The sequence below is a fragment of the Taudactylus pleione genome, unplaced genomic scaffold (assembly GCF_031769625.1).
Source record: "Taudactylus pleione unplaced genomic scaffold, aTauple2 ptg000113l, whole genome shotgun sequence".
Lineage (NCBI taxonomy): Eukaryota > Metazoa > Chordata > Amphibia > Anura > Myobatrachidae > Taudactylus > Taudactylus pleione.
This window is the reverse complement of record NW_028284515.1, coordinates 2,711,714-2,736,801: the sequence shown is the minus strand read 5'-3', so window position 1 is coordinate 2,736,801 and position 25,088 is coordinate 2,711,714. Positions and strand designations below refer to the sequence as shown.

General features: G+C 45.5%; 1 protein-coding gene across 1 annotated transcript in view; it reads left to right on the top strand.

The window, feature by feature from the left end:
- Positions 1–12,403: 12,403 nt before the first annotated feature.
- LOC148525047 (putative N-acetylated-alpha-linked acidic dipeptidase) overlaps positions 12,404–25,088 on the top strand; it is a 150,370-nt gene continuing 137,685 nt past the window's right edge. Inside the window, exon 1 of the mRNA XM_088471292.1 lies at positions 12,404–12,633. Coding sequence (XP_088327418.1) covers positions 12,440–12,633 — 194 coding nt within the window. The 5' untranslated portion in view covers positions 12,404–12,439. The remainder of the gene's footprint in view (positions 12,634–25,088) is intronic.

The window sequence follows — 25,088 nt, the reverse complement described above, 5'->3', positions numbered from 1 at the left end:
GTGGCGGGGGTCCTGGAATGGTTCGAGCGGCACCTGGCACTTTCTTCTTGCTGGAGGGCTATATAGGTAAGTCTTTTGTATGTATTTACTTGCTGTATATCCTGAGGACGGATTAAATTCCAGAACCTTTGATTCATATCAGTGCTGCTGTATACTCTTTTGTGACAAGACCGCTTTGAGTGCCGCTTTATCTATCTATATGCTGTTTTCTTCAAGAGTTTGAGCACCGCTGCTGCTTGTATTTTGCAATTAGGAGTGCCTGCTATCTGGTCCATATTATATATATATATATTTAATTTTTTTGAGAGATACATATATATATATTATAGATATATAGCTATATATACACATATCTATAACACAATCCACTGCCCGATCACTGTCCAGCAGTGATCAGGACAGAGGCGAAGCTTGAAGGGTGGTGTGGTATGGATGCCGCTGGCTGTAGCAGCCGCGGCCAGGAACTTACAGAGCAGCACTGTCACAGCCACGCCAGGAGGAGGTGGCCCGCCGAGGGACACAGAAGTCGCCGCCGCGCTGGGAGGAGGAGGTGCCCGGCCAGGGGACACAAAAGCCGCCGCCATCGTCATCACAGCCACCACGTGAGGAGGAGGTGTCCGGCCAGGGCACACAGAAGCCGCCGCCATCGTTGTCGCTGCCACACTGGAGGAGGAGGAAGGAGGTGTCCGACCAGGGGACACAGAAGCAGCTGCAGTGCCGGGAGGAGGTAGGAGGTGTCCAGCCAGGGGACACACAGGAGCCGCCGCCATCATCGCCGCCGCCACGCTGAAGGAGAAGGAAGGAGGTGTCCGGCCAAGGGACACAGAAGCCATCGCCACTGCGCTAGGAGGAAGAGGAAGGAGTAGGTGGCCAGCCCGGGGATGATGAAGCAGCCACAGTGTTGGGAGAAGGGACACAGCAGCAGGCAGCTGAGCAGATTATGCGGCACTTGGCTGCTCCTGCTTACAGCTACCTAGGGAGGAGGGTCACGCAGGCTGCCTGATCACTGCTGGCCACAGTGATCGGGATACACTGGAACCTGCAGCCATGCTGGGAGGGGGGTGTCGCCAGATTCCCGATCACTGTGGCCAGCAGTTATCGGGACATGTTAGAGGGGATGCCACGGTTGCAGAGTGACCAGCAGGTCCATCTGATGTAGGTGGCTGCTGGTAGATTAGCTTCCTGCAGCCGCCTAGTGGGCACTTCTGACTGGTCGTATCAGGGAAAGCCCAGCCTGGTGTGGTCGTATCTGATATGACCGTGCCAGGCAAGTGGCTAAGGAAGCAGCCTTGTGTCATCCTTGACTCTGAACTGTATTTTGTTCCCCTCATTCAATCTGTTTTCAAACCCTGTTACATACATTTAAAAAACATATTCAGAATATGCCCATCAATATCTTACACAAGACACTGCAAAAAATTAAATTCATGCAGTCATTATATCACGAATTGATTATTGTAATATTCTCCTTATTGGTCTTCCTCTAAATAGACTCTCACAACTACAATCCATTTTGAATGCAGCTGCGAGGCTGACTTTCCTCGCTAAATGTTCATCATCTGCTGCTCCGCTCTGTCAGTTTGTAAATTGGTTACCTGTATTTTACTAACAGCGGCATCCTGATGGATTTTGGTTATTATTTCTAACCCCAATCCTAACTTTAAACTTAACCCACCTCTCCCGCAGCCTAACCTTAACCGTCCACAACTGCAGCCTAACCCTAACCATCCCCTACTGCAGCCTAACCCTAACCCTCCTCCTAGTGCCTAACCCTAACCCTAATACTGATAGGATTGTGACTGTTGGGATTCTGACTACATCTGATTAGCAGGACTGAGACTTCACTGCAGTGGCGTAACCACGGGGGTTCGTGTATGGCACCTTGTCCAGGGTGCGTCAGCAGAGGGGGGTGCCGCCGGTGCCCTCCTCTGCAATGTCCAGCGCTGGGATCAAGTGTTGAACTAAGCACTGGAAGTCATGCAGTCCCATGAGATGGCAGGACACATCTCACTGGACTGTTCCCAGCAGCGGGCCATGGGTGACATTTGGCACCCATGGACAGAACATCTGGCAGCAGGTAAGGGGTAGATGCACTGCTAAGCTTTGGAGAGAGATAAAGTAGCACCCCATCAGATTCTAACTGTCATTTTTCAAACACAGCCTGTAAACTGACAGCTACAGTAGGAGCTGATTGGTTCATACTTTATCACTCTCTCCAAGGCTTTAGTACATCTCCCCCTCAGGGGCCTATTCATCAACACTAAAATAACGTTTTTAAGGACATTTTCCTTAAATAACGTTATTTTGGTATTCATGTAGCCACTTAGCACAGGAGATATCACAGATATCTCCTTCCTAAGTTCCCCTGCGTTAATTTCCACACTCCCCATACATTAGTATGGAGATGTGGAAATTGTGGTATTCATCAAATTCCGAAAATTATAAATTTTCGGAATTTGATGCAGTTACTATTCGCCACTGTGAGGTGGCGAATAGCAGAATCGAGTTACCTGTATCCGTGTGTGCAGGTCCCCCGACGAGTCCCTCCGGCGCTCTGCTCCGTCGGACATGTGTGCTCCCCAGCAGAGCACAAGAAAGTTTAGACAAAAAAAAAAGTTTTTTTTTTTTTCTAATCTGTCATGTTGTCTGCTGGGAAACCACATGACAGACCAGCAGGACAGAGCTGGAGGCTGCTGCGCGGACAGGTAAGTCGGGGGGGGAGGTGAGCGGAGGGGGGTGGGGGGGGGGTCGGGTGGGGTACACAAACTTAATGCATCTGTAGGTAGTGCTGCGCATGCGCTGGTTTTACAGATGTAACAGCGCATGCGCAGCACTGTTTCCAGATGCGATAAGGTAGTGTAGGCAGGGAAAAGTATCTATTTCCCGAAAAGCTGTCATCGCAAAAATGACAGCTTTTCGGAATAGATACTTATGGAGAGGTGGAATGATGAATTCCACCTATAATTAGCTAGAAGTCCATGAGAGTTCTAAAGCTAATTATCTCCAGAGAATTTTTATGTTTAATGAATAGGCCCCTCAGTCTGGAATAAACCTTTAATTGAAATTGTTTCCACAACATTTTTTTTTGTTGTTGAAGGAATTGCAGCTCTTTACTGACAATGGGCCTGATTCAGACCCACTCGCGAGCGGCTGTCCGCTCGCAAGTGGGTCGATGGTGTGCACTGCGCATGCGCACGACGGAGGGAGCTGCCGGGGGCGTGCCTGCCAGACGGAGGCGTTCCCAAGGGAAAACCTACCGTCAGAAGCCGGCCCCACTGACATCACTAGTGATGTCAGTGGGAGTGATTATGGCTCAGAGGTTACCTGGGCGCGGTGGGTAGGCCCATAACCATGGCCATGATTATGCCAAAACCTCTTTTATTATTTGCAAAATTCTATTGCAAAATGTATTATTAATATATTATGAATAATGTTGGAGTTGTGCATCTGTAATTCTTTTTTGTATGTTCCCTCCTACACTGCGTCATCTTCCCAGTTACATCTTTGTAAAGATGGCACCACACACTGAAAGGATCTGCTCCAGCCTCCTGAATATCACTGGGAAGATGGAAGAGGTGGGACCAGCTTGCCGGAGAGGCAAATTGCGGAGAGGCGGATGGGGTCTGCTGCCCCTGTTAGATTGAGCCTATATAAATGTTAACCTGAAGCTTTTACCCTCCACCACTAAGAAACTGGGAAATATAGCAGTCATGTTCTAACTAGGGCACAGTGATTCAGGCGTGAAAGAAATTGGCATGGCATATTCTGCAAAAATAATATGATCCATGCACTACATAAAAGTAAATGTATAATTTGGCACATTCTCCTCTCACTAATCCACTTGAATCTGTACACTCCTGTTTAGTGCTAGTTGTCAGCACTGTAATCTAGAAGCATTTCCTGAACTTTGGATATCATGAACAGTTAAAAGCGAAACACTCAAGAAATTCCAAAGCTTGATCATCAATTAGGAGATCAGCAGAGTTACAGTAACTTCATGAAGGGAAGAAGGAGCCCAGACCCAGCTTGCAGCAACTGGTAGCCTGAACACACAGGAATTCATACAGCTGCATGAGGAACTACACCTGGTTTGAACCTGCACTAGATGGTAATTGCTATTTATAATTGAATGTATTTTTTACTGTTATAAACAATCAGATATTATTATTTCTAGGGATTTATTAGACTATAGCAGATGCTTTAATTTGAAGATGTAACATGTCAGGTTTATCAGGCGCACTGCCCTGTGGAATCCCATTTAGCCATGTACCCTTAAAAATATGATATTTTGAATATTTCATTCCATATAATAATAATTTTTATTATTCTTATTCTTATTATTTTGCTAATCTGCCGTATCAATATGCACATCTTCACCTGGGCTGTAGCAGCAAAGACGTACATCTACCGATGACTAAACAGGTGCATTTACATGCTCCATAACAGTCAGTAATGGCTTGGCATGCAAATCCATGAATCAGCAAACTACCTGTTTTCTCCGACAAAAGTGTTCTGATCAAGTTTTACCTTCTTACATATAGTATTGGGCTTTAAAAAAACCCCACAAATGTATAAGTAGCACTACCAAATGTTAGAATTCATTAAGTTAGTCATTAGTCAAACAAAGCTATGAATGCAAAACCATACTCAGAGACATCCCGGAGACTGGCATCGGCAGGGTGTTTGGTGGCGCAATTTGCGTCATTGTGGTGATTTATTGGTGAAGTTGGCAAGATGTGGAAGGGTGGTGTACTCATGCCCGCTGAGAGCCATGGCGGGCCCGGGTAATAGGGGGCGTGGCCTAATCGGGGGAGGCGTGGCCACGCCCCCTTCCCAAAAAAGAAAAAAAGATTTTCACCGCCGCTGCGCGCTGGGGAGGGGGGCGCTCTGGGCCCCCTCAGCCCTGCTCAAAGCCAGGGGGGGCGCAATCAGTGAGATCGCTCCCCCCCACAGGCATAGGAGACTGCTGCTCAGCAGCCACAGCAGTCTCCACTGCAGCTCAGTACACGCTGTGTGCTGGGCTGCTGTGAGGGAGGGGGAGCGGCGCCGGACCCGGGCCCCCGCCGGGCCCCTCAGGAAGCCTGGGCCCTGGTAATCTGTACCCGATACCCCCCTCTCGGCACCCCTGGGTGTTCTTGCTTTACACATAAATGTTCATTTGCATAAAAGGCAAAAAAGGACAAAATCTAGGTTTTTGGGGCACTCTTGGACTGATAAAATATAAATATTGCAGGAATCATATAGTTAAATTAGTATACTGAAAAAGCAACTGATAAAATATAACTCTTAATTATAGATATTAAAAAGGAGTGATGAAAGATATATGTACACTCCCATCATATCAGGGAAATATTTAAAAGAAAATAATTGTGGCGAATCACTTCATAATTGCTTAATATTCACAAGTAAAAGCTATATATTATTAGTTTATGTGTACTGCACAAATAACTTTGGGAGCACCACCAACATAAGGTCATCTAATATGGATTGACAAAGAGATCATTACGTTGGTTCTGAAAAATTAATTGTGTTATATATACATTTTCTAACTGGTGCGGACTCCACATCTAAGCTATATGGCATACTTGCTTACCTACATACATCAAGGTTTGACCTTTAAACAGATAAGCCACCTGCAAGCTGCATACACACCAGTTACAAGAACCTATGGCTTTGTACACACAGGCTTTACATTTTACAATGTAACACTTTATTAAATAGTCTTTCAAGCTGATATAATGTAAGAGAACTGACTGACGCTTTCTGATAAGCATTTTAGGTGACCTAATTTTATTTGATTGCAATGTTAACTTGAAGAGTTAATCAGGGGCAATGAGAAGGAGGATACAAAGTATCTGGGCCCTGGCATTAACTTTTGGTGTGAACAGTAAGTACATAGCACGCTATGGGGGGTATTCAATTAGCCACGGCGGAGCAATTCAATTAGCAGGGATTACCCCATGCGTGAGCCCCCGCAATCGGACTAAACTTTGCAGATCATGGAGGTGCAAGATATAGGGCCTGATTCAGAGCCGTTCGCTATTTGCGGTCGTTCGTTCAAAAACAAGGGGTGGCTATTCAAATGATCCGTTCGCAAATTGCAGTCTGTTCACACCTCTAAGTCTGAACGAGCGTGCAAAACATACGCTCGTTTATTTGTTAAAAACGCCCCCTGGCCGCTCACACCATACGTCATGTCCGCTATTTATTAGATTAATCGAGTACATCGAACAGCGTATGAACTGCTCGCTATTCTTGTGGTTGGTTTTTTCAACCGCTATTTTGCGAGCAGTTCTGAGTTAAAAAAAACCAAGTGACGTGGTCAATGACGCTGCTGTATTAATTATGCACTCCCTTAAAACGCCCGTTTTGACCTTTAAGCACGCCTGCGTTCGAATTCCACTCCCCCGTTTACAAGCACTTTCCCCTGTTACCACCCACATACGCCTCATTCTGTCACTCAAAATAGCAGGCACTCGCTATATAGCATACAAACGATTTTCGGCCGCACTGACTGGTTCGCGCATGCGTACTAAAAACCGTACGCATGCGCAGATGTGCGAACATCGCTCGGAACGAGCGTACGGCCGCTAGCAAGCGGCTCTGAATGAGGGCCATAGTCAGCGGAAAAACCACCAAATCGGGTTCAGGCGCGGGGAAAAAAACCCATTGATTCCGCAGTTTATGCGAAATTAGTGGGTTTCCGCGCCTGAATCACGATTTCTCGGCACGGGAAAAAGGCTATTTCATTGAATAGCTTTTCCCCGTGCCGCAGGGATCTTTGCCGGTAATTAGTTGCTGGGAAAATCCAGCAGCTAATTGAATACCCCTGTATGTGTCAGGGAAGTGTTGAAACATGTTAATTAACAGAGTGTTACACCGAGGACAAAGTGAAACATTTGTCCATGTTTTTTAATTAGTGTTGTTTTTCATCTCCTGTATGAATGAAATAGGCATCCCACCAGTGGCGTAACTAGGGTATTTGGAGTCCAGGGCAAATTTGAAAATGGAGCCCCCCCCCATGTGCGCACGCCGCAGGTGAAAAATGGTCGTGTTCACAAGGGGCAAGGTCACTGAGCAATGGGGCATGTCAACATGACACACTCCTTTCTTGTCACTGGGAACATTTCTTTCCATTTGCACCTTAATGCAGTGCCCCTTATACACTCCCCCCTATGCAGTGCCCCTAGTAGTGGTCCCCCTTATGCAGGCCCCCAGTAGTACCCCTTATATAGTACCCCCAGTATACAATGCCCCCAGTAGTGGTCCCTCTTATGCAGGCCCCCAGTAGTGCCCCTTATACAGTACCCCCAGTAGTGGTCCCCCTTATGCAGCCCCCGATTAGTTCCCCTTATACAGGCCCCCAGTAGTGATCCCCTATATGCAGTGCCCCTTACACAGTTCCCCCTGTAGTAGTCCCCCTTATGCAGCCCGCCATTAGTTCCCCTTATACAGTGCCCCAGTAGTGATCTCCCATATGCAGCCCCCCAGTAGTGATCCCTCATATGCAGTGCCCTTTATACAGTGCCCCCAGGAGTGATCCCCCCTTATGCAGGCCCCCAGTAGTTATCCCCCCTATGCAGTGCCCCCTGTAGTGGTTCTCCCTTTTCAGTGCCCCCTGTAGTGGTCCCCCCTGTGCAGTGCCCCCAGTAGTAAGCCCCTTATATAGTGCCCCAGTAGGAGTCCCCCTTGATGCAGTGTCCCTAGTAGTAGTCCCCCCAGCAGTGGTCCCCCCAGTAGTAGACCCCAGTAGTGGTCCCCCCCAATGCAGTGCCCCCAGTAGTAGTCCCCCCTATACAGTCCCCTTTATATAGTGGCCCAAGTAGGGGTCCCCCTTGATGCAGTGCCCCCTGTAGTAGGCCTCAGTAGTGCCCCCCCAATGCAGTGCCCCAGTAGTATCCCCCCCAGTAGTGCCCCACCCTGAAGCAGTGCCCCCAGTAGTAGTCCCCTCCTTAGTAATAGTGCCCCCCCCAGTAGTGGTCCCCCCCGAAGCAGTGCCCCCAGTAGTAGTCCCCTCCTTAGTAACAGTGTCCCCCCCGAAGCAGTACCCTCAGTAGTAGTCCCCTCCTTAGTAATAGTGTCCCCTCCAGTAGTGGTCCCCCCCAAAGCAGTGCCCCCAGTAGTAGTCCCCTCCTTAGTAACAGTGTCCCCCCCGAAGCAGTACCCCCAGGAGTAGTCCCCTCCTTTGTAATAGTGTCCCCTCCAGTAGTGGTCCCCCACCACCCCGAAGCAGTGCCCCCAGTAGTAGTCTCCCCCCCCGATAAATACACATTGACATTAAACAATAAATAATAGTGAAATACTTACCTGAATCCACGCTACGGCTCCCGCTGCCGTCCGCACGTCAATCCTCCCGGGCTGGCGCGCTCTGCATTATGGGAGAGACATCATGACGTCATGACATCTCTCCCATTACCCACTGCAGGAGCTGGAAGGGAGCCGGCTCTTGCAGTGGGCGCTGCGGCTGCAGCAGTCAATGAGAGTCTATCTGATGCTCATTGGCTGCTGTTTAACACACACATTGCCACCAGCACTGGCGGTGATGTGTGTGCAGCAGCAGCAGCCATTGAGAGTCTGTCTGACTCTCATTGGCTGCTGATTCACACACACATCGCTGCCGTTCATCGGTGATGTGTGTGCAGTAGCAGCAGCAGCCAATGACCGTCTGACTCTCATTGGCTGCTGGTTAACACACACATCGCCGCCAGTGCTGGCGGCGATTTGTGTGTTATGCACAGCCTGAGCCCGCCCGCCTGCCACTGTCCTCCTGGCACTATTGGGCAAGTGCTCAGGGGGAGGGAAGGGGCTCAGCTGTGCAGCACAGGACCGGCGCTGGGGAGCCTAGCGCCGGTCCTATGTAAATGTGTAGTGCTGACCGCACACACTGCAGTCGGCACTAGACTGGCTAACTAGGGCGGGCTGGTACCGTGGTTGGCGGCGGGGGGGGGCCCCCGAACCGCCTGTCCCATGGCACCCAGGGCACGTGCCCCGCTGGCCCTGCCCTAGTTACACCACTGCATCCCACCTCTTCTCTCCTACACAAGGGCTGTCCCCCACAGGCTCTGGTGTACTGTACATATGCACCTGTCTCAGGGCCCTCTGGCACCTATCATAAGGCTTATGACTGAAAGGTCTATCTACTACACGATTCGCTCCATGAGCGATATCATTTAGTGTGTCCCCAGCAGTGGTGTGCTCAATGTCCTTAACGACATTGAGCACCTACACTGAACAATATATCGTTCAGTGCCAGCACCCTCCCTTATCCCCGAACCTGCACAACCTGACCATATTGTCAGGTTGCACAGCAGGTTTGGGCGATAAGAGACGTCGTCAACGACCAGCGGGAGCGCACATCGCTGGTAGTTGACGGCATATCCACTGGACGATATACTGAACGATTGAACAATATCATTCAATCATTCATTATACAGTCTAGTGGATTCGCGGCATAAGCCTCGGAGAGAGATAAAGTGGAAATAGATAAAGTACCAACCAATCAGCTCCTAACTGTCACTCTACAGGCTGTTTGAAAAATGACAGTTAGGAGCTGATTGGTTGGTTCTTCATCTCCATCCACTTTATCCCTCTCCAAGGATTAGTACATAGACTCCTCAGAGATGTGCATGGACCCCTATGTTTTGGGTTTGACAAAATCACCCTTAAATGTTATGGTGTTGGCAAAACTACCCTCAAGTTCGGATTCGGTTTTGGATTGCTTTAAAATTGATAAATGGCTACAATCATGTAAGTTGGACCTGTGTACATACAATCCTAAGGCTAAAACAAGCTTATTTTTTAAAATCTGAGTTCCGAAATTACAGCTGACCTGTGCTGGGACTCGGTTCTACTCAGAACCCCAATAGTGATCCATGCCGGGACTCCATTCGACTTGGAACCCCTAAGTTTGGTTGTGTTTGTTTTTCAGGAAAAACCAAACTGCATCATCTGCCCCAGAAGGGCCCTAGTCATTCTAAGCCCTTTACAATTCTACCCCTCATGCCCCTTGTCACAAGAGGGTTAAGTACTTGTGGAGGTGAACCCGGGGTTGCTTCAGGGGAGTTTATAGGAGCAGACGTCTGATATTGAAAGGACACTGGTCTGAGATGTGTGTTGCTCATGAATGGCCCACTGAGGAAGAATGGATACTGGAGACGAGATACACCTGGAGCGGACTGCGGATACACCCAACAGGTAACTGGGACATCCGGGAGGATCACAGACTGTCGGGATAGCTTAAGCAGGGCTCCCTCTGGTGGTGGTAGTAGGGAGTAGCACCGCTGGTATGTAGAGTGTCTGGGAGGCTGGAACCTGGAGCAGTATACTATATGTGAGACTCAGCAGGAACAAGGAATAGCAGGGAGCTCAGAGAACTAACACCCAGCTAGGCTGGGAACAACGTTGCACTGGCAACGAAAGGACTGCAGATCAGCCCTTAAATACCCGGAGGAAGTGCGGGATTGGTTGCTAGGGACTCCCAGGAATGCTCTGACTGGATTGGCCGAAAGGAGTCACCTGACCACATCCAAGATGGCGGCGCCCATGTCGTGCTGCAGCACTGCCAAGGTGTGCAATACTCACACTAGCATCCAGGACATTATGCCTCCAGACCCCTGTAGCATGCAGTGCGGACCTCCATGTGCCTGCAGCCTCACCAGAAGGACCCCGCCAGAGAGCCCAGACAGGTAAGTGCCGCTGACCCCGACCCATCACAGCCCTAGTCGTGACACCCCTGACTCACTGTAGTTTTGAGACATACCTGTTTACTAATGCTCAGAGAGAGGGTGCATATATCAGCTAGCTTGCAAGTTACATTGGAGCTGCCAAATCGCTCTATATTTCCAAGTCTCTTTGTTAATACCCAGTTTTATATTATTACAGTGTTTGTTTCCAAGTGTAAAGCACTGTGTTGTATGCTGGCACTATGTAAAGTAATGTTAACAGGACGACTTGTTAATTTCTAGTTTTTGGAATTACTTATTGTCCATAATTACAGAAATGACCAATGTCCAACAACATCGACTGTTTATAAAGTGTGTAAACCAGTTAATAAGTAAACCCGTAGACAGACATATACTCCATATACGCAACACAGAACATTTCAAGCAGTTAAAGATTGAAAAAAAAAAAAACAGCCAGCAATCAATGCAGTCACCAAAAGAATTGGCATTTATGGTATTTATTTAACTTGTCTACTCCACCCCACAATTGAAGCCTTTCATAGAAGTTATTGCTTTTGGCATTCATTTGATAAATGCTACTGTACAAGGTATTATATAATTAATACTGAGAAGTTCTTTTTCACTTGGAGCAAGGTGGCATTGTCTGCAGTGGTGGAAAAGAATACACTGCCCAACTGGAGGCATTTGGTGGGTCAAAGACATTCCTTGATAAATCCAGATTAGAGCCATGAGCAAGTCTAGTTATACATTAAACTGCAGTTGATTATTTAAATTTGATAAAGTAATGGAGAGGGAACGTTTATATACTTTGCATGTCGGCACACAGCCTTTTCCTCGCTTTAGTGCTGGGCCGTGGGCCATGGGTTGAAGACTTCTGTGCTATGCTATTTATTAAGTTTTATTTTATTTTTGTATTAATGTCATATTTTAAGAGTGGTTCTCAAACTCTGGGCCTGATTCAGAGCCGCTCGTAAGCGGCCGCTTGTTCGCTCCGAGCGATGTTCGCATATCTGCGCATGCATATGGGTTGTAATGCGCATGCGCCAACCAGTCAGTGTGGTCGGAAATTGTGTGCTCGCAAAATAGCGAATGCCTGCTAATTTGAGTGACAGGATGAGGCGTTTGTGGGTGGTAACAGGGGAAGGTGCTTCAAAACGGGGAGTGGAGATCCGAACGCAGGCGTGCCAAAAGGTCAAAACGGGCGTTTTAAGGGTGTGCATAATTAACAAAGCAGCATCATCGACCACGTCACTTGGTTGTCTTTTAGTCTGAACTGCTCACATGATTGCGGTAGGAAAATGCTACCACAAGAATAGCAAGCAGTTCATACGCCTTTCTATGTACTCGATTAATCTAATAAATAGCGGAGATGACGTATGATGCGAGCGGCCAAGGGGCGTCTTTATAAAATAGCGAGCACATGTTTCGTTTGCTCGTTCAGACACAGAGGTGTCAACAGACCGCAAAGAGCGAGCGCTCAATTTAAATAGCCAGCCCCTTTTTCTGAACGAGCGTCCGCAAATAGCATCCGGCTCTGAATCAGGCCCTCTGTCCTCAGGACCCCAATCAGTTCCCGTTTTCAAGGTCACTTAGCAAGATTCATTACTCACTGACACATTTTAAAAGATCCACAGGTGGAGCTAATTATGTCACTTATGATTCTGTGAGGAGACCTGGTAAACATGCACTGTTTGGGGTCCTGAGGACAAAGTTTGATCAGTCTGTGCTTTCTATGTCACAACTTATTTTAGGTCACAATGAACCGTATGCAAATCCTGGGAATAACAGCTATCGGACTGGCGTCACTAGTGATTGGGATTTTGATTGGCCATTTTGGAATAACTCCGGCACAACCTGCCTGGCTGCAGAGAATGAGCAAAGATGGAGACCCCAAAAACAGCCATCGTCTGTTTCAAGAGATCCAGGCTGAGGAGATTCGCAAAAACTTGCAGTAAGAACAGAGATTATTAACATTCTGGTTCAATGTTATAAGAGGAATTGGATTATGGTCCATACAGTAGAGACTTTATTTGCTTTAATTGTGTATGTACAGTACATGTAAAGCAAACTCTACATAACACACGTGGCACACATACTTGTATTTTCAATTATGTAACATAAAACACCATTAGATTCATATATGGGTCTCAATGCATGCACATGATCTATATAATGTGATCAGGGCAATTGGGTAATCTATCAGGTCATGGTACTAATGAGCCGTGACCAAGAAATTGGGGTGTGCATGCCCTGCTGTGGATACCAGGGTGTTTTCGGGGGATATATCACAAATGGTTGTAGTCACTATCCCGGCTGTCAGAATGCCGACACTGGAGTCACGACACCAGTCACAATACCAGCGCCAGCATCCCAACGGTAGTGGGGTTAGGGGGAGGGTTGGGCACTTGGAGGGAGGGTTAGGGATAGGCACTAGGGAGGGAGAATTAGGTATAGGTACTGGGGGGGGGAAGGGTTAGGTTTAGGCTGCAGGGGGGAGGTTAGATTTATGCACTAGGGGAATTAGGTTTGGGCAGCGGGGAGGCTTAGAGGTAGGGGTAGGGCTAGGATAGTGAACGACAGGTGTCGGTATCCTAACCCTGTTGGGATGCCAGCTTCGGGATTTTGATCACCGAGTTCCCGAGCGCCAGCATCCCATACCCAACCCCCCACAAATATTATTTGGTAAATATGCCCCTAAAACTCACAAATTTCACGTGATATCTGACCAGCAGCTTCTTCCATTGAATTGGGTGATACTGTCACAAAGCCTTGCCATATCTGTTCTAACCACAAACTGATTCAAGGCTACCAATATGAAAAGTTTAGCTCAGATAAAAGTAGAATACACATAAGAGAATATTCTGCATTCCTGGATTGGTAGGAACTATGGTTGGTACTCTTAATAACATATTACAACATTACGGATTGTGAATTATATTTGGTTACTTACAAAATTGTGGATCTAACACTTGCACTTCGGTTTTGCTGAAAACCGAACACAGACGAACTTTTGAGTTCCGAGTAGAACAGAGGGCCTGATTCAGACCCGCTTGCGAGCGCTGAGCGCTCGCAAGCGGGTCGATGTTGGCCAAGTGCGCATGTGCACGAGGGAGCCGGCTCCGTCGTGCACATGCGCGAGACCCGGATAGCGACGGCCAAGCTGTTGCTATGGGTCTCGCTACAATGGGGGCGTGCTGTCGATGGTGAGTGACAGCACACCCCCTTTGGTGGACGTGCCGGGGGCGTTGCTGCCCAGACGGGGGCATTCCCATGGGAACGCCTACCGTCTGGGGCCGGCCCCACTGACATCACAAGTGATGTCAGTGGGAGTGCTCTCGGCTCTGATAGAGCCGAAAGCACTCCAGGGCTTGCGGCAATGAGACCCTACCACAAGGGTCTCGTCGCAAGCCCGATGGTCGCGATGGTCTTGACCATCGCGACCATCTTTTTGGCCGCTCGCTATAGCTGTGGGTGGTCACCCACAGCTATGCGAGCGGCCAGGAGGCCGCTCTAAAATTCAGAGGGACGGCCCTGATTCAGAGCGAGCGCTCTGTCAGAGCCTCCGGCTCTGAATCAGGGCCAGAGTCCCTACTTGGGTCACTTTGGGGTTCCGAGTAGAACAGAGTCCCTACTTGGGTCACTTTGGGGTTCTGAGTAGAACAGAGTGCCTGTTTGGGTCACTTTGCGGTTCCGAGTAGAACAGAGAGTCTCATTCAGACCCGCTCGCGAGTGCTGCATGCTCACAAGCGGGTCGATGGTGCCCAAGTGCGCTGCGCATGCACGTGACCCGGCGAGCGACGGGGAAGTCGTCGCTTCAGGTCTCGCACCAAAGGGGGCGTGCTGTCGATGGTGAGTGACAGCACGCCCCCTTTGGAGGGCGTGCCGGTGGCGTGGCTGCCCAGACGGAGGCGTTCCCATGGGAACACTTACCGTCTGGGGCCGGCCCCACTGACATCACTAGTGATGTCAGTGGGAGTGATTTTGGCTCTGATAGAGCCAAAATCACTCCAGGGCTTGCGGCAATGAGACCCTACCGCAAGGGTCTCGTCGCAAGACCGATGGTCGTGATGGTCTTGACCATCGCGACCATCATCATGGACGCTCGCATAAGCTGTGGGTGGTAGCCCACAGCTATGCGAGCGTCCAGGAGGACGCACAAAAAAAAAAAAAAAAAAAACGCCCTGATTCAGAGCGGGCGCTCGTTCAGAGCCCCCGGGTCTGAATCAGGCCCAGAGTCTCGACTCAGGTCTATTCGCCAAGTTCAGAACTCAGATCTGAAAACTGGATTTCGCATATTTTCAATTGCTTGTAAGTTCCTCCCTCATTATTTAATGTGTCGTGTGTCAAAATTGACTGTAAACAACGGGCGATGAATGTTAATGGTGTTAATAATACTATAGGAACAAACACAGGGCCAAGTTACACAATGCTAGCTGTTTTTATTAATTTTTAAAGAAAATCAAAACCAAAATTGAACCAAAACAATTGAGGGTGGTATTTCCAAAACTAAAACCAAAATTCAAAGATGATTTAGAACAAAAAAACCCCACAGGGGTCTGCACACATTGCGACAGTAATCTATATAGTTGAGATCATTACACATTTTTCAGATAGATTGTTCACATTAGTCCTGTATTAGTCCTGCAGGGTTACATAGAATTGTGTTTGATTTTGATGATGACGTTTCTATTGGCCATGTAGCTGCTTTGTGGAGATTACTGCTTTATAGCAGGTTCTTCCAGTTTTGCAGTTTTCTCTGTTTTGTTCCAACTGGTTCCAAAACTTTGTTATATTGTTAATTGCGGTCAGGCTGCTGACATTCTGATGGGTTTACTGCATTTCAAGCTAGGTTGCAAAATCGTTAATCTATAGCAGGTATGTTGCAATGAGTTATATTAACTGCTTTTTGTAGCATTGTGGTATTATTATTATTATTATTATTATTATTATTATTATTATTATTATGAAAAGTGATAGTGGTTGAGCCTGTTGAGGTATTTTGTGTTTAAAGGGCATATTTATCACAATTTAAATATGATTGTGATGAGATAATTTTGATTACTATCTCATTGTGATATATTATCACAGGGATGTATCAACAATGAGGTGCCAGGACAGAGCTTGCGAGAAAGATCTGTCCCAGCAACATGTATGCATCAGGCTTTCGCAAAAGTATAGAGAAACCCTTAGGCTCGAAGCAAGGAGAAATTGTTTGCTTTTTGGTTTTTTTGCAGCACACCATAATAATACATTTATTAATTTACCTTCGCCCCATACCATGCAAGATTGCCGGTACACTGTAAAAGATTTAATGATCACTCGTTCCATCCTTCAATAAACTACATATATATATATATATATATATATATAGGCTGATTGGCTGAAGACCCGCGGGAGCGTGTAATCACGGGTACACATTAGACGATGTGCCCAATACATAGTTCCAATCCGCCTCAAAGTGATATATTGGACGATACTGTATATTGTCAAATGTGTATCCAGTCTTACAATTATATAATAATAGATTGCATCTAGTAAGCAAAGAACCTGACCGCTCTTCAAAGAATTCTCATAAATAGAGAGATGAAACTGTTTGCACCATGTCATTAAAAGTTCTCCTTCAATTTAGGTCTTAATAAAAGGAGAGCTCTTACGGGGTCAGATTGCCCTTTTGTATTTTTTTTTATCAATATATGTTTATTGGTAGATTTTTTGTTTTTTTTGTTTGTTCCAAAAATAGTTTGTGAAAAAAACAGCATACATTCGGTAACATGACTTGAAATATAAACCACATAACAAATACTAGATATAAAAATAGATCCACGCCTTAACAGCAATAATCAATAACAAAGAAGAAAACACAGATAAATGAAGGTAAAAAAATAAATAAATAAATGAATACATAAATGAATAACAATCTAACACAAAAAAGAAAAATACAAATAAAGTGGGAAGTAGGGCTAAGCAAAAAGAATGAGAAAGGAAGAAAGAGGGGGGTGGGGGGCGGGAGAGCTGGTGGCTCATAATTAGAAGTGGGTAAATGTTCCGTAAGGAACAGCCTTTTAGCAGAAAAAAAGTTAGATTAGAGATGACAGGAAAATAATATCAGAGCTCAATCCGCGGATCTTAAATATGTACTAGAAGACTTAAATTCCAACCATGAGTGCCAGGTAGAAATAAACTCCTGATATTTCTTCGGGCCCATTCGAAGATCTTCCATGGACATATATAAGTCTATACGGGTGAACCACTCCTTAAGCGTGGGAGGGGAAGTTGATCGCCAATGCACCGGGATCACAGCTTTGGCGGCACTATTAAGAAACTTTAACAGGGACTTTTTATAGTTTGAAATAGGACCAGGGATAAATTGAGAAGCCAGAAAGAGGAGTCAGAGGGGGTAACCTCACCCACTATAGTCTTAGTAATAGAACTGTCTCCATGTCACACCTCCAACATTTGTCCGATAGCCCCGGATACATTTTTGCTAGCGTAAGAGGGCATCTGTACCATCAGGACAAAACCTTAAATTGTGTCTCAATCACAGAGTAGCTCTCAGAGCTAGCAAATGTGTTTTGAGGAAGTTTGATCCAATCACTCTCCTCTAAATTAAGTTGTAGGTCTCGCTCCCAATCCTTGGCGTATTTGGGAAGAGTAGGGTACAAGTGTTCAATCAAAAGTGCATAACCCCGTGAGAGAAAATGCGCCGGATGCAAAGGTGCCAGACACAAATCCTCAAAGGGAGTCAAAGATCTAGATCCCGCCTTGCGGAGATCACTCCTTTGTAGAAAGTGCTTCAATTAGAGATACCGCCAAATCTCCACTGGAGGAAGCCCCCATTTAGCCTGCAGAGCAGAAAAGGAGAGCACAACTCCCCCCTCGATCAGCTGGCCAACTCGCTGCACCCCCTAAAGTTTCCAAATAGCAAACGCAATGCCGGCAACATCCGGAGGGAAATCAGGGTTAGTGAAAAGGGGGGTCAAGGGGGAGAGAGTAGAGGACATGCACGTTAGTTTGCGTAATCTATTCCATCAGGCTAAGGTGGGGCCAATAGTGTGATGGGAGACAACCGGAACAGGGGTACTGCGCAATGGGAATGGGAAGGGAATGATTCTCAATGTGAACCCACTGTTTGGCGTCAGTCGTCCGAGACCACTCCATTATCCTACCCAATACAATAGTGTCATAGTATACTGAGAAATGGGGCAACTGAAGGCCTCCTATATGTCTACGTCTGAAGAGAACTGCATGTTGAAACCTAGGTCTGTTGTTTCACCATATAAAGACCTCTGACAACATTATGTAGCTCCCGGAACCATGACTTGGGGATATGTATGGGCAGGGTTTGGAGGAAAAACAAAACTCTAGGGAGAACATTCATTTTTATTACACTAATTCTACTGAACCATGAGAGCCACTTGGTACGCCAGTCCCTAAGATCTGAGTGGAGTGTAAGGAGCAACCATTTAAAATTGATGTCAAATAGACTAGAAGAAACAGTATGTAGAGTAATTCCAAGGTACTTGAGACTAATGGCATACCATGTGAAGGGGAAGGCATGTTTGAGCCCTGCAATAGAGTGTGTGTGGGGGGGTGCCGACACATTCACTGCCATGGATTTAGAAAAATTTACTTTAAAATTAGAAAGGGAACCAAAGTGATGAAACTTGGCCATCATGTTAGGGATCGAGATGACAGGGTTAGACAAGAACGCCAATAGGTCGTCTGCAAACAGTGCTAATTTCTAGTCCATATCACCCACCTTCAATCCTGTGATATTAGGATTAAGTCTAATGGCACACGCGAGAGCCTCTATACATAATATAAAAATGACAGGAGAAAGGGGGCATCCCTGTCTAGTACCAATTATTGATCTGAACTGGGTCTGAAAGGGTACCATTAATCTTAATCCGAGCAGAAGGGAAGCAATAAAGAGCTAATATCCATTGGAGATTCGCAGGACCAAGATCCAGCTGTCGCAAAACCCCTTCTATGAATATCCAGCTAATTCTATCGAATGCCTTCTTGGCATCTGTTGAAAGCATCACCACAGGAACAGGGCCACCTGAAGCCAGATGAATAAGATCTATAGCTTTTGTGGTATTGTCCTGTGCCTCCCTCCCGGGTACAAAACCTACTTGGTCCGAGTGTATTAAGTTAGGAAGTAGCATTTTGATTCTATTAACAATAAATTTTGCAAACAATTTAACATCAGTATTGAGGAGGGAGATAGGACGGTAACTTGCACACTGGGCCGGGTCTTTACCCATCTTGGGGATAACGGTTATGTGGGCCTCCAGTGGTTGAGTAGAAAACCCACACTTGTCTGTAATAGTATTGAAGGCTTGGAGCATTTTAGGCAAAAGGGAATCCTTGAAAAGTTTATAATAAATTATAGAAAAGCCATCCGGACCTGGGCTTTTTCCGAAAGGCGTATCTTTAAGGACTGTCTGGAGATCCAAAAGGGAGAAAGGAGAGTCTAACCAGGCGCTGTCTTCCTCTGATAATCTAGGAAGGCCAGATTCTCTGAGGCATTGGGCCACAAGATCCTGAGAAGAAGCTAAGGATTCTGGAGACAATGGATCCTGTAGGTTATATAATTTAGTGTAATAAGCGTGGAATGTGTTGGCAATGTCCCTAGTAAGATGGCGCTGGATCCCTGCAGAGTCACTGACTGTTTGAATATACAAATTGGCTCTCTGGGCCCTCAAAGCTCTGGCAAGCAACTTGCCCGGCTTATTTCCCCATTGATAGAACTGGTTTCTACAGAGTAGGTAATCTTTTTTTAATGTCGTTAAAGAGCAAAGCGTTAAGGGCAGACTTAGTCTCAATCAAATCAGATAGGTCCTCCCCTTCCCCTCAAATCCTATGTGTTGTTTCCAACACTCTAAGCTGCTGGAACAGGACAATTTTCCAACTCGTTTTTTAATGTTTGAGCATTGAACCCAGTTGGACAAGTTTCCCCCGTAAAACACATTTATGAGCCTCCCACACTGTGGCCCCGGGGACCTCAGATGTCTCATTAAAGGAGAAGTAATCATTAATTGCCTCAACCAATTGAGACTTACATCGCGGGTCAGATAGAATTTGTTCATTAAGATGCCACACACATTGCTTTGAATAGGGACATGAGGTCTCAAGGGTCAGAGAAATGGGGGCATGGTCAGACCATGTAATAAGGCCTATGGTAGTGGAATTAATCAAATGTGAAAATCTCTGTGGGAGCAGAAAATAAATAATCTAGTTTGGAGTATACGTCATGGGGTCTGGAGTAAAAAGTGTAGCCCCTGTCCCCCGGGTGCTGGAGTCGCCAAGTGTCAACCAACTGGTTGTCATGGAGGGATCATCTAACCTTGTGATGGGAAGTCAGTGAGAATCTAGCAGATGTTCCTGAAACATCCACTTCCGGTTGGAGAACCCAGTTCAGATCACCCCCAAGAACCGGAATACCTACGACCAGTGGGGCAATCCGATCCAGGATGGTTGAGAGAAAAGATGGCTGATTCTGGTTGGGGACATAAAGATTAATAAATGTATACAGTTGACCAAATAACGTGCACTTAACCAAAAGTGTTCTGCCCTCCTCCAAAGCTACTGAGGTCACATCTTGAAATGGGAGGCACTAAGATAACAGAATGGCAACTCCTAGGGATTTGCCTTTAGTGTTGTTATTATAAAAAGAGACTGGGAAATTGTGATCTTTAAGGATAGGGGCATCAGCAGACCTAAAGTGCGTTTCCAGGAGAAATGTTACATCCGCCTTAGCTGCGAACAGGTCACATAGAACAGTAGTGATAATTCCTTGGCGCTCAGATATACTTAAAATATGTTAAAATAAAATTATAAACATTTTATTAGTGACATGAACAACATATATAAAAACATATAAAATCCACAGATGATAAGGTGCTATACAGTACTGAGTAATTTCATAAACTACTGAAGTGTATTAAAACACAGTCCTGGATAATATTGCACAAAGTCCAAGGTGCTGGTTAATAACGTGGGTGCTGAATATGCATAAAATAAAAGAGAGGATCCTACCCAGCAGAAGATATGGAGCCACAGGATATTAACAAAATACAGGGTAAATCCGGATTACCCTGTATAGGCTCCACAAGATTTCATCCAAAAAGGCAGGATCGTCTCCCAGGTTGGTCCAAATAAAAGTGCAGCATGCAGGATCCCCCAACGCGTTTCAAGCAACTATGGAGCTCTTTGTCAAGGTGTCACCTTGAAATTACTCAGTACTGTATAGCACCTTATCATCTGTGGATTTTATATGTTTTTATATATGTTGTTCATGTCACTAATAAAATGCTTATAATTTTATTTTAACATTTCTTAAGTACCGTATATCTGAGCGCCAAGGAATTATCACTACTGTTTGATTTACATTATTATATGTTGTGGAATTTGGGAATTCCACATTGTGTTTAATTTCACCGGCAGACTCTGAGCATTTTTTGCGCTTAGAGGAGTTCTATATTATCACAGGTCACACAGAACCCTAGATCTTTTCTCTGGCAAATTTAGGCCCTTTGCGTTGAGCAAAACCACTTTAATGGTTGTAGCTCAGATATCAGCCGCCATCATCTATCGTCTGTGACAGTGAACATAAATCATGAAGGAGCACACCAACTCTCCCAGGGAGGGGAATCACATTGGGGTAATCAAAATAAAAAAAGGAAGAGAAAGAAAAAGAAAGAAAACAGAGAACACATAATAAGAAACATACAGAACAATAGCTTATAAACACTACCACCACTTGGGAGCTCGGGCGTGAGAAGCACAACTGAGACCAAGAGAAACCGGGTGGTAAGGGGGTCATCGGGGGTCAGTGACAAACAGCGACCCTAATAAAAAACCAGTGCATACAAAACTTTTTAAATACATTGCAGAGAAGACATTGCAGATACAATCAAATTGGTGTCTTGTAGTACAAAGAAAGAACATTGAAATAACATATCTAGGCAGATCAAACCAAGGGTGCCCCTTGGGGAATGCTTACTGGTATTATCTGACTGAAACAGAGGTGATATCTTCTAAGGAGGCAAGACGATTGCCGAGATGAGATACGTCTCCTTGAATCGAAGCAATTCCAGAGCGAACAGTTTCTTGAATCCTACGTTTCAACTGCTCAAAATCTTGGTTATTTGGAATGGACCGCAGCATCTCCAGGATCTGTGCAATCCCACCCGGTCCCGGAGCAGTGTCTGGGCCCATGGAAGAATCTTCAGTCCGGGACGGAGTGTCAGAGGCCAGGGAAAGTCTGGGAGATGGCGGGGCAGATAACTCCCCCATCTGAGCAGAGCCCTGGAGTTTAAGATATTGTTGCAAATCTGAAGTAGGTATGAAGCAGGCAGAGTCTTTCTTCTGGGGTCCCTTCTGTTCCATCTGAGAGCTTCCCCTACCTCTCACCATGGGGCAGGTAGCAAATAACAATGGGAGGGTAAAAAGGAAAAGAAAAAAGGGCACCAATGATTCCAAAAGCATGAGTAGATTATATTGTGATCAGGGTCGCCATTGGCCCATCCTCCCTAGAATATGGCTAGGCTGATATCAGCATATGAAAGAGACCATCCCAAGGCGGTGAATGAGAAACTCTGAGGGGGTGTCCGCACTCCAATCCCTGGCTCATAAAGAAATAACTGGAAATAATGGTAAACAAGGAAAAGTCAATGATTTCCGTGGTATCAAAGAACACCACCAGGTGTCACCGGTGCACAGGAGTTGACAGAGAAAAAACTGGTTTCAGTGTAATAGATTAGTAAAGCCAGCATCAGTATAGTAAAAAAAATAATGGTGAAACCCCTGTAAAATAAGCAGCACCTTGAAATCTGGACTAGATGTATGTAACAATATATTATGTAAACCTGGAAGATAAGCAGGGCATCTTGGAAACAGGCATACAGGAGGGATATGTAATGGCAGGGATCAGCCTCCCACAGGACTCACTAAGAGCAGGGTTATCAGTCCAGAAGCCAGGCCAGCACTGTCACTTCACGGCACGCACAGGGAGCAGCTGGCACAAGAGACCCTGAAGCAGTTGGGAGCTCAGTGTCTCCAGGGGGCCATCTGAGGTTCAGAGAGAGCCACAAGCAGGACGGTGTCCCGTGGGAGATCACGCCGCCGGTAGCCTGACACTTCCAGCTCGCGGGCAGCGGGGTAGCACTCCAAAAGGAGGAGAAGAGGCATTTACAGAGGAAATTTTCTCATTCACATCAGTCCACGCCCTAGTGGAGCTCTTTGGTGGTCCAGAATTTTTTTAAACAAATCAAAGGGGCATGCAGGAGATGCTGTCTGTGGGCAGAAACATTTCTGGACATTTTCTGCATTCATCAACCAAATGTCAAGGATTTCAGTGGCTGTGGCAGTTCAACTTACAACATGGCACATCTACGAAACAGACTGGAGGTAACTTTTCATTAATGAAGAAATAGATCAGTGGCCCGAGGGAGGTAGAGTATATATATATATAGTGGAAGGCAGGGAAAGGATGGATTAATTATTTAATACATTTAATTAAATTTTATTATTCCAAAGAAAATTTATGAGGGAGGAGGGGGAACCGAACCCCGGCTGGGGTATTCCCATCAGACTAGGATTCAAAATCGAGGCAAAATGTCATCATCTCACTGACACTGCAAAATAATGGAATGGTGTTACAATATAAGAAAGTTACATAATATAAAGATACACAGTACCTTACAGTTTAGATACAGAGTATCAACTACACACAGAGAGCATAGCAAATGAGATGCACCTAGTGATCGTGAATAATTCTCTGAGCAGCATATGATTAAATGCATAACAATGGTTAATTGATGTGAATAATGCAATTATTAAAACTTTTGAATAACATAGTATAAATGGAATATTAACTTCCTATCTAACACGCAGAATAAATGCACAATTTGCATTATACAATATAAGGCGCATTACCACTATATACCATCGATAACTGAAATATAGATCATAATTTTATTGTAAGGTAAATAATTCAGTAACAAAATAAGATTGGTACTATCTGGACACAAACTGCTAAAAGATCCCCACACGGATCTAAATGATCTAGTAATACCTATAACAAAGAAGACATCTCAGATAAGGGATGAATAACAGATCCCTCATTATACATTAGCATACTAAGGGGAAATAAATAAGCTGCACAATAAGCTAACACTAAATATTAGTATACTAACCAGCATTCATAGGAGCTTAAGTGTAAAACTGAGTACCGAAAAACATTCATTTAAAGAGAAAAGATTTTAATCACCTTTTCTAACTTGATACACTTCTATTTATTTGAATACAAATATTTTGCCGCTATTGTAACTATATATTTTAGGATTATCAAATACTAAAAGTTATGTTTTAAATGGAAAAATCAATCCATAGAATAAAATATTGTATGTTAGTTCAGGGGTAAGTGCACTGAAGAAGTAACCCCTTCTTTTTCTTTTTTCCTTCTAATCAATGATCTCTATCTACAAATTGGCTCTACAGAGGCAAAATGTCGTTACCATTATCATCCTCACCGTCATCATCTTCACACAATATTAATTTGTCCCCGCTTGAATCCACCATTACAGGTGCCTCTGGAGTTTGAAGTAATTGCTGGTAAAAGGTCTTCCTCGTGGAATTTGTAGTTCATTTTGAATAACATCATCTTTTCCACATTGTGAAGAAGTAGCCTCCTACGCGTTTGCTTACAAGAATCCCAGCTTTGCGGAAACTCTGAGTACACACTGGAGGTGGGCAGTTTAAGTAAAGCAAAGCCAGTTTGTGCAAGGGCCTCTAAATTGGCTTTTTTTCCTGGCAGTAGTCAAACAGACTGTCTGACATGCCTATTTGGATGCTATCATTAAAAAAATCCTCAACCATTCTTTGAATCAGATGGAGTTATGGTAGAGGTGTCACAAATTTTCAGCAATTCAGACCAGATGTTAAACTGTTGCATTAACTCATCTGCATCAGCAGTGGGTCTCTTCGGAAAGCTGAGTTTTTTCCTGGCAGTCGCAGTTACTGGAGAAACTGAAGGAGGAGACGTTGCCGTGTCACGTGCTGCTTGAGCTGACAATTTGCTCACCAACAGCTCTTTGCATCTCTTCAGATCTGTGTCCGTTGGGAAAAAAAGACACGACATACAATTTAAACCAAGGATTGAGCACGGTCGCAAAAATGTATTGATCGATTTTAAGATGCTGACAGCCCTTGGATCCAGGCAAAGCGAATAAAGGACTTGATCTACAAGTCTGACATACTTAGCGGAATTGCTTCATTTCAGCTCCTCCTTCAGTTTTTTATGCTGTTTTTCCAACAGTTTAATTAGGGGAATTACCTGACTCAAGCTGGCAGTGTCTTTCATGGGTGACAACTTTTATGGGTCATTTTTATGGGTTTCAG